At 38.7% G+C, this 16,266-nt stretch overlaps 1 protein-coding gene across 1 annotated transcript in view; it reads left to right on the top strand.

Moving 5' to 3' along the window:
* Nup188 (nuclear pore complex protein Nup188) overlaps positions 1–16,266 on the top strand; it is an 87,346-nt gene that overhangs the window by 29,201 nt on the left and 41,879 nt on the right. The window contains exons 12-14 of the mRNA XM_070088868.1: positions 6,886–7,025; positions 11,195–11,357; positions 15,971–16,160. Of these exons, the coding sequence (XP_069944969.1) occupies positions 6,886–7,025; positions 11,195–11,357; positions 15,971–16,160 (493 nt within the window). The remainder of the gene's footprint in view (positions 1–6,885; positions 7,026–11,194; positions 11,358–15,970; positions 16,161–16,266) is intronic.

The following is a 16,266-nucleotide window of genomic DNA, read 5'->3' as shown; positions in this document are numbered from 1 at the left end:
CAAACACCCTAGCATTTACTTCCTTAACAACCCCATCTATAAATATATTAAACAACCATGGTGACATTACACATCCCTGTCTAAGACCTACTTTTACCGGGAAATAGTCTCCCTCTCTTCTACACACCCTAACCTGAGCCTCACTATCTTCATAAAAACTCTTTACAGCATTTAATAACTTACCACCTATTCCATATACTTGCAACATCTGCCACATTGCTCCTCTATCCACTCTATCATATGCCTTTTCTAAATCCATAAATGCAATAAAAACTTCCCTACCTTTATCTAAATACTGTTCACATATATGCTTCAATGTAAACACTTGATCTACACATCCCCTACCCACTCTGAAACCTCCTTGCTCATCCGCAATCCTACATTCTGTCTTACCTCTAATTCTTTCAATTATAACCCTACCGTACACTTTTCCTGGTATACTCAGTAAGCTTATTCCTCTATAATTTTTACAGTCTCTTTTGTCCCCTTTCCCTTTATATAAAGGGACTATACATGCTCTCCGCCAATCCCTAGGTACCTTCCCCTCTTTCATACATTTATTGAACAAAAGTACCAACCACTCCAACACTATATCCCCCCCTGCTTTTAACATTTCTGTCATGATCCCATCAGTACCAGCTGCTTTACCCCCTTTCATTTTACGTAATGCCTCACGTACCTCCCCCACACTTACATTCTGCTCTTCTTCACTCCTAAAAGATGGTATACCTCCCTGACCAGTGCATGAAATTACTGCCTCTGTTTCTTCCTTAACATTTAAAAGTTCCTCAAAATATTCTCGCCATCTACCTAATACCTCCATCTCCCCATCTACTAACTCCCCTACTCTGTTTTTAACTGACAAATCCATATTTTCCCTTGGCTTTCTTAACTTGTTTAACTCACTCCAAAATTTTTTCTTATTTTCATTAAAATTTCTTGACAGTGCCTCTCCCACTCTATCATCTGCTCTCCTTTTGCACTCTCTCACCACTCTCTTTACCTTTCTTTTACTCTCCATATATTCTGCTCTTCTTATAACACTTCTGCTTTGTAAAAACCTCTCATAAGCTACCTTTTTCTCTTTTATCACACCCTTTACTTCATCATTCCACCAATCACTCCTCTTTCCTCCTGCACCCACCCTCCTATAACCACAAACTTCTGCCCCACATTCTAATACTGCATTTTTAAAACTATTCCAACCCTCTTCAACCCCCCCATTACTCATCTTTGCACTATCCCACCTTTCTGCCAATAGTCGCTTATATCTCGCCCGAACTTCCTCCTCCCTTAGTTTATACACTTTCACCTCCCTCTTACTTGTTGTTGCCACCTTCCTCTTTTCCCATCTACCTCTTACTCTAACTGTAGCTACAACTAAATAATGATCCGATATATCAGTTGCCCCTCTATAAACATGTACATCCTGGAGCCTACCCATCAACCTTTTATCCACCAATACATAATCTAATAAACTACTTTCATTACGTGCTACATCATACCTCGTATATTTATTTATCCTCTTTTTCATAAAATATGTATTACTTATTACCAAATTTCTTTCTACACATAGCTCAATTAAAGGCTCCCCATTTACATTTACCCCTGGCACCCCAAATTTACCTACTACTCCCTCCATAACATTTTTACCCACTTTAGCATTGAAATCCCCAACCACCATTACTCTCACACTTGATTCAAAACTCCCCACGCATTCACTCAACATTTCCCAAAATCTCTCTCTCTCCTCTACACTTCTCTCTTCTCCAGGTGCATACACGCTTATTATAACCCACTTTTCACATCCAATCTTTATTTTACTCCACATAATCCTTGAATTAATACATTTATAGTCCCTCTTTTCCTGCCATAGCTTATCCTTCAACATTATTGCTACTCCTTCTTTAGCTCTAACTCTATTTGAAACCCCTGACCTAATCCCATTTATTCCTCTCCATTGAAACTCTCCCACCCCCTTCAGCTTTGTTTCACTTAAAGCCAGGACATCCAGCTTCTTCTCATTCATAACATCCACAATCATCTCTTTCTTATCATCTGCACAACATCCACGCACATTCAGACTTCCCACTTTGACAATTTTCTTCTTCTTATTCTTTTTAGTAATCTTTACAGGAAAAGGGGTTACTAGCCCATTGTTCCCGGCATTTTAGTTGACTTTTACAACACGCATGGCTTACGGAGGAAAGATTCTTATTCCACTTCCCCATGGATATAAAAGGAAAATTAATAAGACCAAGAACTATTAAGATAAAATCAAAGAAAACTCAGATGAGTGTGTATGAATAAATGTGTATATGTATGTGTAGTGTGACCTAAGTGTAAGTAGAAGTAGCAAGACATGCCTGTAATCTTGCATATTTATGAGACAGACAAAAGACATCAGCAATCCTACCATCATGTAAAACAATTACAGGCTTTCGTTTTACACTCACTTGGCAGGACGGTAGTACCTCCCTGGGTGGTTGCTGTCTACCAACCTACTACCTATATATATATATATATATATATATATATATATATATATATATATATTATATATATTATATATATTATATATATTATATATATGTATATATATGTATATATATATATATATATATATATATATATACGTACATATATATATATACATATATATATATATATATATATACATATATATACATATATATATAAATATACATATATATATATACATATATATACATATATATACATATATATACATATATATATATATATATATATATACATATATATATATATATATATATGTAGGTTGGTAGACAGCAACCACCCAGGGAAGTACTACCGTCCTGCCAGATGACTGTGAAACAAAAACCTGTAACTGTTTTGCATGATGGTAGGATTGCTGGTTTCTTTTTCTGTCTCATAAACACGCTAAGATAACAGGGATATCTTGCTACTCCTACTTACACTTTGGTCACACTTCACAGACACGCACATGCATATATATATATACATACATCTAGGTTTTTCTCCTTTTTCTAAATAGCTCTTGTTCTTTTTTATTTCTTCTATTGTCCATGGGGAAGTGGAAAAGAATCTTTCCTCCGTAAGCCATGCGTGTCGTATGAGGCGACTAAAATGCCGGGAGCAATGGGCTAGTAACCCCTTCTCCTGTATACAATTACTAAAAAAGAGAAGAAGAAAAACTTTATAAAACTGGGTTGCTTAAATGTGCGTGGATGTAGTGCGGATGACAAGAAACAGATGATTGCTGATGTTATGAATGAAAAGAAGTTGGATGTCCTGGCCCTAAGCGAAACAAAGCTGAAGGGGGTAGGAGAGTTTCAGTGGGGGGAAATAAATGGGATTAAATCTGGAGTATCTGAGAGAGTTAGAGCAAAGGAAGGGGTAGCAGTAATGTTAAATGATCAGTTATGGAAGGAGAAAAGAGAATATGAATGTGTAAATTCAAGAATTATGTGGATTAAAGTAAAGGTTGGATGCGAGAAGTGGGTCATAATAAGCGTGTATGCACCTGGAGAAGAGAGGAATGCAGAGGAGAGAGAGAGATTTTGGGAGATGTTAAGTGAATGTATAGGAGCCTTTGAACCAAGTGAGAGAGTAATTGTGGTAGGGGACTTGAATGCTAAAGTAGGAGAAACTTTTAGAGAGGGTGTGGTAGGTAAGTTTGGGGTGCCAGGTGTAAATGATAATGGGAGCCCTTTGATTGAACTTTGTATAGAAAGGGGTTTAGTTATAGGTAATACATATTTTAAGAAAAAGAGGATAAATAAGTATACACGATATGATGTAGGGCGAAATGACAGTAGTTTGTTGGATTATGTATTGGTAGATAAAAGACTGTTGAGTAGACTTCAGGATGTACATGTTTATAGAGGGGCCAAAGATATATCAGATCACTTTCTAGTTGTAGCTACACTGAGAGTAAAAGGTAGATGGGATACAAGGAGAATAGAAGCATCAGGGAAGAGAGAGGTGAAGGTTTATAAACTAAAAGAGGAGGCAGTTAGGGTAAGATATAAACAGCTATTGGAGGATAGATGGGCTAATGAGAGCATAGGCAATGGGGTCAAAGAGGTATGGGGTAGGTTTAAAAATGTAGTGTTAGAGTGTTCAGCAGAAGTTTGTGGTTACAGGAAAGTGGGTGCAGGAGGGAAGAGGAGCGATTGGTGGAATGATGATGTAAAGAGAGTAGTAAGGGAGAAAAAGTTAGCATATGAGAAGTTTTTACAAAGTAGAAGTGATGCAAGGAGGGAAGAGTATATGGAGAAAAAGAGAGAAGTTAAGAGAGTGGTGAAGCAATGTAAAAAGAGAGCAAATGAGAGAGTGGGTGAGATGTTATCAACAAATTTTGTTGAAAATAAGAAAAAGTTTTGGAGTGAGATTAACAAGTTAAGAAAGGCTAGAGACCAATGGATTTGTTAGTTAAAAATAGGAGAGGAGAGTTATTAAATGGAGAGTTAGAGGTATTGGGAAGATGGAAGGAATATTTTGAGGAATTGTTAAATGTTGATGAAGATAGGGAAGCTGTGATTTCGTGTATAGGGCAAGGAGGAATAACATCTTGTAGGAGTGAGGAAGAGCCAGTTGTGAGTGTGGGGGAAGTTCGTGAGGCAGTAGGTAAAATGAAAGGGGGTAAGGCAGCCGGGATTGATGGGATAAAGATAGAAATGTTAAAAGCAGGTGGGGATATAGTTTTGGAGTGGTTGGTGCAATTATTTAATAAATGTATGGAAGAGGGTAAGGTACCTAGGGATTGGCAGAGAGCATGCATAGTTCCTTTGTATAAAGGCAAAGGGGATAAAAGAGAGTGCAAAAATTATAGGGGGATAAGTCTGTTGAGTGTACCTGGTAAAGTGTATGGTAGAGTTATAATTGAAAGAATTAAGAGTAAGACGGAGAATAGGATAGCAGATGAACAAGGAGGCTTTAGGAAAGGTAGGGGGTGTGTGGACCAGGTGTTTACAGTGAAACATATAAGTGAACAGTATTTAGATAAGGCTAAAGAGGTCTTTGTGGCATTTATGAATTTGGAAAAGGCGTATGACAGGGTGGATAGGGGGGCAATGTGGCAGATGTTGCAAGTGTATGGTGTAGGAGGTAGGTTACTGAAAGCAGTGAAGAGTTTTTACGAGGATAGTGAGGCTCAAGTTAGAGTATGTAGGAAAGAGGGAAATTTTTTCCCAGTAAAAGTAGGCCTTAGACAAGGATGTGTGATGTCACCGTGGTTGTTTAATATATTTATAGATGGGGTTGTAAGAGAAGTAAATGCGAGGGTCTTGGCAAGAGGCGTGGAGTTAAAAGATAAAGAATCACACACAAAGTGGGAGTTGTCACAGCTGCTCTTTGCTGATGACACTGTGCTCTTGGGAGATTCTGAAGAGAAGTTGCAGAGATTGGTGGATGAATTTGGTAGGGTGTGCAAAAGAAGAAAATTAAAGGTGAATACAGGAAAGAGTAAGGTTATGAGGATAACAAAAAGATTAGGTGATGAAAGATTGAATATCAGATTGGAGGGAGAGAGTATGGAGGAGGTGAACGTATTCAGATATTTGGGAGTGGACGTGTCAGCGGATGGGTCTATGAAAGATGAGGTGAATCATAGAATTGATGAGGGAAAAAGAGTGAGTGGTGCACTTAGGAGTCTGTGGAGACAAAGAACTTTGTCCTTGGAGGCAAAGAGGGGAATGTATGAGAGTATAGTTTTACCAACGCTCTTATATGGGTGTGAAGCGTGGGTGATGAATGTTGCAGCGAGGAGAAGGCTGGAGGCAGTGGAGATGTCATGTCTGAGGGCAATGTGTGGTGTGAATATTATGCAGAGACTTCGTAGTTTGGAAGTTAGGAGGAGGTGCGGGATTACCAAAACTGTTGTCCAGAGGGCTGAGGAAGGGTTGTTGAGGTGGTTCGGACATGTAGAGAGAATGGAGCGAAACAGAATGACTTCAAGAGTGTATCAGTCTGTAGTGGAAGGAAGGCGGGGTAGGGGTCGGCCTAGGAAGGGTTGGAGGGAGGGGGTAAAGGAGGTTTTGTGTGCGAGGGGCTTGGACTTCCAGCAGGCATGCGTGAGCGTGTTTGATAGGAGTGAATGGAGACAAATGGTTTTTAATACTTGACGTGCTGTTGGAGTGTGAGCAAAGTAACATTTATGAAGGGATTCAGGGAAACCGGCAGGCCGGACTTGAGTCCTGGAGATGGGAAGTACAGTGCCTGCACTCTGAAGGAGGGGTGTTAATGTTGCAGTTTAAAAACTGTAGTGTAAAGCACCCTTCTGGCAAGACAGTGATGGAGTGAATGATGGTGAAAGTTTTTCTTTTTCGGGCCACCCTGCCTTGGTGGGAATCGGCCGGTGTGTGATAATAAAAAAAAAATAATAAATAATAATATATATATATATATAAATATATATAATATATATATATTATATAAATAAATATATATATATATATATATATATATATATATATATATATATATATATATTGGCAGTTTGGAGGGATATGTTGTGTATCTTTATATGTGTATGCTTCTAGACTGTTGTATTCTGAGCACCTCTGCAAAAACAGTGATAATGTGCGAGTGTGGTGAAAGTGTTGAATGATGATGAAAGTATTTTCTTTTTGGGGATTTTCTTTCTTTTTTGGGTCACCCTGCCTCGGTGGGAGACGGCCGACTTGTTATATATAAAAAAAAAAAAATATATATATATATATATATATATATATATATATATATATATATATATATATATATATATATATATTTATATATATATTGTAGATGAATGGTTCAGAGAACTGACACGTTGATAAATTAGACACATGTGCAACTCTTGGGTATCTTATTTTATTACTTTATATTAATCATCAGGATTTAAGAGAGGCAAAGCAGATCCATTCATTGGGTATCGTGCAGGAGGCCTCCGTGCTTTAGTTTGCGGAGAAGAGGCAGCCACTGGGAGGTACCCAATACTCTGCTCCTATACCGGCTTGCTTACTGCTGCTATCAAGGTTGGTTAATGTATGGTGAATACACACATGGATACATGACAAGGCCCAGGTCTTTGTTCATTCTTCTCCTTTATTGCCCACCAAGGTTGTTTGATGTATGGGATACACACACATGCACATGCCCCAGACTCAGGTCTTTGTCCATCCTCCTCCTTCACCTCCCATCTACCTCTTTCCCAACATTTTCCTCTCTAAATTCTTCAGTGATAATGGCATATTATATGAGCACACAGTCACAAACATTGAATTATTGGAGGCCCTGAAGTATTCATAGCATTTGTAAAGTGATAGTTAATTTGTTTGTATATAAAGATTTTCTGTGATTGAAGTGAGCATGGGTAAAGAAGATATTAGTTAAGTCCATAGCTCATGTTATTGTGGTAGCAGTATTTTAATTTTTTTTTTTTTTTTTTTTTTTTTTTTTCAACAAGTCGGCCGTCTCCCACCGAGGCAGGGTGACCCAAAAAAGAAAGAAAATCCCCAAAAAGAAAATACTTTCATCATCATTCAACACTTTCACCACACTCGCACATTATCACTGTTTTTGCAGAGGTGCTCAGAATACAACAGTCTAGAAGCATAAACATATAAAGATACACAACATATCCCTCCAAACTGCCAATATCCCAAACCCCTCCTTTAAAGTGCAGGCATTGTACTTCCCATTTCCAGGACTCAAGTCCGACTATATGAAAATAACCGGTTTCCCTGAATCCCTTCACTAAATATTACCCTGCTCACACTCCAACAGATTTAATAGCCAACATAAATCATAAATATACCAGTACATGTACAGTGGACCCCCGGTTAACGATATTTTTTCACTCCAGAAGTATGTTCAGGTGCCAGTACTGACCGAATTTGTTCCCATAAGAAATATTGTGAAGTAGATTAGTCCATTTCAGACCCCCAAACATACATGTACAAACGCACTTACATAAATACACTTACATAATTGGTCGCATTCGGAGGTAATCGTTATGCAGGGGTCCACTGTATTAGGAAACAAATGAGAGAACGTGTTGAGTTCTTGAAATGTTAACCCACATTTCTTGGTTTATTGTTTCATAAAAGTAGAAAGAAAAAAGAATCCACAACTGGTCTTCATTCTGTAGTCCAAGAAATCTAATTCTAAAGCTTTCATACAGTATACCGAAAACAAATGCACCTGATGAAAAAATATAATGCATAATAGTTGAGGAAGAATTAAAAAATCATAATTACCAAAAATGTGAAAAATATTATCTAAGTTTGTATCAGTGAGAAGTTCTAGGTCATAATCCATTGTATATCTTGATTCTTGTACTATATTTTGGTTTCTTCCTGGTACACTGTAGCTACTCTTGGAAGCTCAAGTTGCTTCTTTACCATGAAACTTACAACATCAACTTTCTTCCGGATTATATGCAACATGGTACTCTTGTCATATCTTCATAATTTCCAAGAGTTCCCATTAAACTCTCCCTTCAAATTAAGGATTATAAAAAGTCCTGACCACTTGAGAAACTTAATCATTGTGCCACTTACTGAAATAATTAATAACAGCACATTTATTGGTTAAAGTGGAAAAATAATAACTAGACAATTATGGGTTAAAGCAAACAAACTCTTCTCTGATATTTACCTTATAATACAAAATTACACTTCAAGGACAATTATCGTATAAGCTCCTATTAAGGGGTACAACTCAGAGAAATTAATATTAATACATGTACTAAGAAAGATTGAATTTACAACTACATACATATATTATTACAGAATTATAGGTAGTAGGTTGGTAGACAGCAACCGCCCAGGGAGGTACTACTGTCCTGCCAAGTGAGTGTAAAACGAAAGTCTGTAATTGTTTTACATGATGGTAGGATTACTGGTGTCCTTTTTTGTCTCTTAAACATGCAAGATTTCAGGTACGTCTTGCTACTTCTACTTACACTTAGGTCACGCTACACATACATGTACAAGCATATATATACACACCCCTCTGGGTTTTCTGCTATTTTCTTTCTGGTTCTTGTTCTTGTGTATTTCCTCTTATCTCCATGGGGAAGCGGAACAGAATTCTTCCTCCGTAAGCTATGCGTGTTGTAAGAGATGACTTAAATGCCGGGGGCAAGGGGCTAGTAACCCCTTCTCTTATATAAATTACTAAATTTAAAAAGAGAAACTTTTTTTTTTTTTTTTTGGGCCACCCTGCCTTGGTGGGATATGGCTGGTTTGTTGAAAAAAAAAATTATTACGGAATAATATAGTTGAGCCTTCATTAATAGTTCACACCTCCAGCTCCTACCAGAGAGAGAGAGAGAGAGAGAACAAGAGAGAGAGAGAGAGAGAGAGAACAAGAGAGAGAGAGAGAGAACAAGAGAGAGAGAGAGAGAGAACAAGAGAGAGAGAGAGAGAGAGAGAACAAGAGAGAGAGAGAGAGAACAAGAGAGAGAGAGAGAGAGAGAGAGAGAGAGAACAAGAGAGAGAGAGAGAGAGAGAGAGAGAGAGAGAGAACAAGAGAGAGAGAGAGAAAACAAGAGAGAGAGAGAACAAGAGAGAGAGAGAGAGAGAGAACAAGAGAGAGAGAGAGAGAACAAGAGAGAGAGAGAGAGAGAGAGAGAGAGAGAACAAGAGAGAGAGAGAGAGAACAAGAGAGAGAGAGAGAGAGAGAGAACAAGAGAGAGAGAGAGAGAGAGAGAGAACAAGAGAGAGAGAAAGAGAGCCAGAGAGAGAGTGAGAGCCAGAGAGAGAGCAAGAGAGCCAGAGAGAGAGCAAGAGAGCCAGAGAGAGAGAAAGAGAGCAAGAGAGAGAGAGAGAGAGAGAGAACGAGAGAGAGAGAGAGCCAGAGAGAGAGCAAGAGAGCCAGAGAGAGAGCCAGAGAGAGAGCAAGAGAGCCAGAGAGAGAGCAAGAGAGAGAAAGAGAGCAAGAGAGAGAGAGAGCAAGAGAGAGAGAGAGAGAGAGAGCAAGAGAGAGAGAGAGAGAGAGAGCAAGAGAGAGAGAGAGCAAGAGAGAGGGGGGGGGGGCAGGCAGGCAGACAGGCTCCAGCTTCAACAGAGGCTCGTCACCAAGTTCTTCTTGGCTCCTCACTCCTCCGTCTTATAAATCAAGCTTACTCTTTTGCTAGTTCAGGTCTTCCCATGGGAACTCTACTATGTGCCAACTCAAAGAGCTGACATTCCCAAACCAAGGCTGAGGTATCAAAGATTAGTACTTAGGCTCCTGTCTTCACAAATCCAAACTGGAGACCCAGTCTCAAGATATAACATCATTCTATAGGTATGCAGGTATGTAAAAGTTTGTGTATAATATAAAATTGCATCTGAGTTGTCAAAAAATCCATCTCTGTATCAGCAGCAACTATCAGTGCTTCTCCCAGACATCTATAAACAAAATGGGTGTAATTTACCTACATACAGTACATAGTACCAAAAACTTTGCAGTGTCCACACGAGCTGAACACATGAGGATATAAAGTGGACAAAGGCTGACCAAGTTGGTAGCGTACTTCATAAAAAAAGTTTTTCCTTAAGCTGAATAATTAATTCTTAAGCCGTAACAAATATTTGTAAAAATTTAAAAATGAAAAATCTCTTAGCTTATACGTTAGTCAAAATACAGGTAAAAAGAATACGTGTATACTTTGGCCACAGTGAGATAGGTATACATATTACAATAGATACTGAATGAGTGATATTTTTATTTTATTAACATATCAACTATCTCTTGGGAGGCAGTTTGTATGTGCACAGTGTGTATGGAGTTGAAAATCTATTAAATACTGTATACTTTAATCAAAATTGGAATAGTGCAGTCTCTTCAGATACCTTGTAGTATATATTTCATAAGTAAAATAATTTTCCAAAGCTGCTTGCAGTGTAAATTCAGGATGTTTCTTGATGTGCAGATTTGTGTGTTTATACTGTCATGATATACTGTATTTAATTCTTTGGCAGAGATATGAATCATTTGACGTATAATAATGATAATAATAATTGAAAATTGACACTTATTGCTGTGACTTTTTACTGATACAATGTTTCACCCACAAGTGAGCTTCACAAAAGCTGCTCATTTCTTGGTGAAATGTTGTACCAATAAAGATTTCCCTGCATTAAGTGTCTATTTACCAGTTTTCAGCATTATGTCTATATTAAACATAAAAAATAATAATGATTATCTCCAACAGGGTGGTGTTAGCAGTGGTAGTGTTAGGGGTGGCATTGTGTTCATGGCCAGAGAAGTAGCAGGTACTTTGCTACGCTGGTGTTATATCAGCCAGGAGGAGAGGGAAACAGTACTTGATCGCTGCTTAGCCCTCCTTCACCATACACTTGAAGGATCTAATATGGGTAAGCATTTCCCTTGACTACAGTCATGGAGGTGCAATGAGCAGTGCCTACATTTTGAAGGGAGGGGCAGGCATGTATGTCAGTGGTAGAATATACCAACAAGCAAGTGAATAAGACAGTATGTGGTTTATGGCAATTTATTGAGAGAACATTCGTCCACCAGGGACTTTATCAATTGATAAAAGTCCCTAGTGGATGAATCGTCTGTTCAATAAAATGCTATGAAAGGTAGATTGTGTCTAATTCACAGGTGGGAATGTTACACTTTGGAAAGTTATCTGAATTGTGATGATGTCAACACATTTCTGGCAAGGCAGTGATTGAATGAATGAAGGTGAATTGAATGGGTTTCCTTTTTTGGGGTCTCTTCGGATCCATTTAGGATGTTGTAATGTTTTATGAATGTTTACTTCAATTTGAAAAACAGTATGAATGCTATGTAAATATTTACTATGTAGTTGGTGCTAAAAAGGCACTGTCAGAAAAGAAACCTTTTATTAATATGATGTTTCACCCACTGTGAGCTTCATCAAGTACAGTACTGTACTTGATAAAGCTAAATTTTTTTTTTTTTTACTAGAATTTGTCAGCTTATAGCCATTTGTTCACCTACTGTATAGTTGTATAATTTGTGCAAAATATTTTTTCATCCAGATATGTGTGTGTCAGACATTATATAGTACAGTGGTCCCTCGTTATTCATAATTAATCCGTTCCTGGAGCCGTTACTATAAACGAAATTTACGATTTACGAATCAGTTTTCCCCATAAGAAATAATGTAAATACAATTAATCCGTTCCTGACACCCAGAAGTATTAAAACAAAAATTTTTTTAACATGAAATATGCATGTAGTACATAAACAATACAATGGGAAATGATGAATGAAACATTAACAGCATAACACTTACCTTTATTGGAGATTCTTCTTAGTGTATGGGAGACTGGAGGAGGAGAGAGAGTGGATTGTTTATAGTTTGGAAGGGGAATCCCCTTCCATCAACACCTCAGGTACCATTTGCTTTTCTGGGGGTTGCTTCTCTTCTCTGTTTCTTAATGCCACTAGGACCACCTTGAGAGTCACTGGAGTCCTGTCTCACAAAATAACTGTGGAGAGAGCTCTGTTTCTGGCATCTCTTTAACACTTCCCTAAAATGGCCCAAGACTTTGTCACTGTACATGTTGCCAACCTGGCTTGCAACAACTGTGTTAGGGTGATGTTTCTCCATAAAGCTTTCCATCTTACCCCACATAGTAAAAATCTCTTTAATTTCTGAAGAAGGCACCTTCTTCCATCTCTCTTCCTCCTCCTCTGCAGCAAGATTCTGAGCTGCGATGTGTTGCTCTTCCTGCTGAAGCTCTTGCAGCTCCTCAGTGGTGAGTTCTTCATTGTGGTCTTCCACCAATTCTTCCACATCCTCCAAACTCACATCCAACCCCATGGAACTCCCCAGTGCCACAATTGATTTTACAACAGACATAGGCTCATTAGGGTCAGACCCAAATTCTTCAAAATCCCTCTTGTCGACACAATCTGGCCACAATTTTCTCCAGGCAGAGTTCAAAGTCCTGGTTGTCACTCCCTTCCAAGCCATACCTATAAGGGTTATGCAGTGGAGGATGCTGAAGTGTTCTCTCCAAAATTCCCTTAGGGTCAAGTGAGTGTCTGTGGTCACAGTCAAGCACCTGTGAAACATTGCTTTTGTGTAGAGTTTTTTAACCCTTTGAGGGTTTTGGTCGTACTAGTACGTCTTACGCGTAGGGGTTTTTGACGTACTAGTACGCATAAATTCTAGCGGCCTCAAATCTAGTGGGAGAAAGCTGGTAGGCCTTCATATGAAAGAATGGGTCTATGTGGTCAGTGTGCACAGTCTAAAAAAAATCCTGCAGCACACAGTGCGTAATGAGAAAAAAAAAACTTTGACCATTTTTTTGGAATAAATCAGCGACTTTGCAGTGTATTTTCGTATGGTATTTATTGTTGTATTCTAGTTTTCTTGGTCTCATTTTATAGAATGGAAGACATATTACAGAAATTGAGATGATTTTGACTGGTTTTACAATGAAAGGTGCCTTGAAATTGAGCTCAAAGTAGCAGAAATGTTCGATTTTTACCAAACTTCAAAAGTAAACAAATCGTGCCAAGCGTGCAATACACGTCAACTGGTGAGTCTAATATTCTTTCACAAGTGCACCAATAATATTTAAACCATTTTTTACACTAATGCAGTAGTCTGCATAACAGTAAATCTTATATTTTTTGTGAGAATAAAAATTCAAAGTGGAAAGCAAAAGAATATAAGAGGGGCCTTGAGACGTGACTAATGACTAGAGGAAATGTCATTTTAGTGCCAGGAATGTCTTTCTTGTTTATTCTGGACCCTATTCGGAAATTGGCATCTTTTGAAATTTGTGTGAAATTGGCAAAATTGCTAAATTCTGACCACTGTACTGGATAGTTGAATTTCATAAATGGGTGGTTTCTTGCACCCATTCGATAGAAAAAATGGAGTTCTAGCGATATATTCATGTTTTTTGTCGACTAGTACAGTGAAATTGGCCGAAAATGGGGCTCAAAGTGGGCAAAATCGTCGATGCGTAAACATCGCCGAGACCGCTAACTTTGCGAGAGGATAATTCCGTAAGTTTTCTATCAAATTCCAAACTTTTGGTGTCTTTATGATCGGGAAAAGATTCTCTATCTTTTCATAAGAGAAAATAATTTTTTTTTTTTTTTAAATTTGGCCGACCCTGAGAACAAGTTTCGGAGAGGGCCTGTCGACCCTCAAAGGGTTAAAGTTTGCAATAACCTGCTGGTCCATGGGTTGGAGGAAAGGAGTGGTATTCGGGGGCAAGAACTTTACTGTGATGAACCCAAACTCCTCGAAAATTAGGTCATCCAAGTTTGGAGGATGAGCAGGTGCATTGTCCATTACTAGCAGGCACTTGAGATCCAATTTCTTTTCCAGGAGATACTCCTTCACACTAGGGCCAAACACTTCATTGAACCACTCGATGAAAATTTCCCTCGTGACCCATGCCTTACTATTAGTTTTCCAAAACACACACAATTTACTCTTCATAACATTGTTTTTCCTGAACACTCTGGGATTTTCAGAATGGTACACTAGTAATGGCTTCACTTTGAAATCCCCACTAGCATTAGCACAGAACATTAGCGTCAGCCTGTCTTTCATAGGCTTGTGTCCTGGCATTGCCTTTTCCTCTTGTGTAATGAAGGTCCTCTTTGGCATTTTCTTCCAAAAGAGGCCTGTTTTGTCACAATTGAACACTTATTCAGGTTTCAGTCCTTCAGCCTCTATGTACTCCTGGAATTCATGCACATATTTTTCAGCCAAACTGCCAATATTGGCAGTTTGGAGGGATATGTTGTGTATCTTTATACGTATATGCTTCTAAGCTGTTGTATTCTGAGCACCTCTGCAAAAGCAGTGATAATGTGTGAGTGTGGTGAAAGTGTTGAATGAGGATGAAAGTATTTTCTTTTTGGGGATTTTCTTTCTTTTTTTGGGTCACCCTGCCTCGGTGGGAGACGACCAACTTGTTGAAAAAAAAAAAAAAAAAAAATTCAGCTGCCTTGTGGTCCGAACTGGCAGCCTCACCATGCCTTACCACACTGTGTATGCCAGTACGGTTCTTAAATCTCTCAAACCAGCCTTTGCTGGCCTTAAATTCACTCACTTCACCACTATTTGCAGGCAATTTCTTTACCAAATCTTCATGCAACTGCCTAGCCTTTTCACAAATAAACGAAGTCATAAGAGTATCTCCTGCTAATTGTTTCTCATTTATCCACACCAATTATAACTTCTCAACCTCTTCCAGTACTGGTGAACTCATTTTTGTCAGCATAGTTACTCCCTTTGCAACAACAGCATCCTTTATTTCATTTTTCTTGTCCACTATGGAACATAAGGTTGTGTAGGGTTTCTTATACATCCTGGACAGTTCGGCCACACTTGTATCACTTCCGTATTGTTCAATGATGGTTTTCTTAAATTCAATCGTATTTCTCACCTTCTTTACCACAGGCTTGGCACTAGGAGCTTTCTTTGGAGCCATGGTAGCTTATTTAGTACTTGCAAGCACTAAAATAAATGGAATACAGTGGACCCCCGGTTAACGAACTTTTTTCATTCCAGTAGTATGTTCAGGTGCCAGTGCTGACCGAATTTTTTCCCATAAGGAATATTGTGAAGTAGATTAGTCCATTTCAGACCCCCAAACATACACGTACAAACGCACTTACATAAATACACTTACATAATTGGTCGCATTTGGAGGTGATCGTTAAGCGGGGGCCCACTGTATTATGAAATATTTCGCTGGAGCACGTGAGGGGACCTTCGCTCACTGGTAAACAATGCCAGACTGGCTGCCGCCCTGGCTCACGCTGTGGGTACGCGTCCCGGACGAACTACGACTCGCGAGTCAACCTATGAAAAGCGAGTCCATGTTTATACGAAAATACCTCTATGATTGGCGAATTTTACGATTGCCGGGAACTACGAAAAGCGGGGGACCACTGTATTTTATTAACTGCATGAGAAAATTTGCAATTTATATTTAAAGTATAGTAAATTGCTTTACAGATTCTTGTGTTCGTGATCTAGTTGTAAGGCAGCTTGTCGACAGAAGCAGTGCTGGTCAGACGCTGCTGTCAGTTGTTGTGAGTGGAGCTAGCCTAGAGTTAGCCTTGAACCACCCAACACATTCTCCCATCTCAACCCATGCACACAGATTAACTCGCACAGCTCAGATGGCTCTCTCCATTCTCCACAGGTAATATTTCTTATCTTTGTATAGCATGAGTAAAGAGTTCATTGTTTATTAGCAAGCATAATATTTGTTTTACCTATGCATTCTTCAGCTTGCACAAGGCAGGCAC

The sequence above is a fragment of the Cherax quadricarinatus genome, chromosome 26 (assembly GCF_038502225.1).
Source record: "Cherax quadricarinatus isolate ZL_2023a chromosome 26, ASM3850222v1, whole genome shotgun sequence".
Lineage (NCBI taxonomy): Eukaryota > Metazoa > Arthropoda > Malacostraca > Decapoda > Parastacidae > Cherax > Cherax quadricarinatus.
Note: the sequence above shows the minus strand (reverse complement) of the source record. Positions and strands in the feature narration are given on the sequence as shown.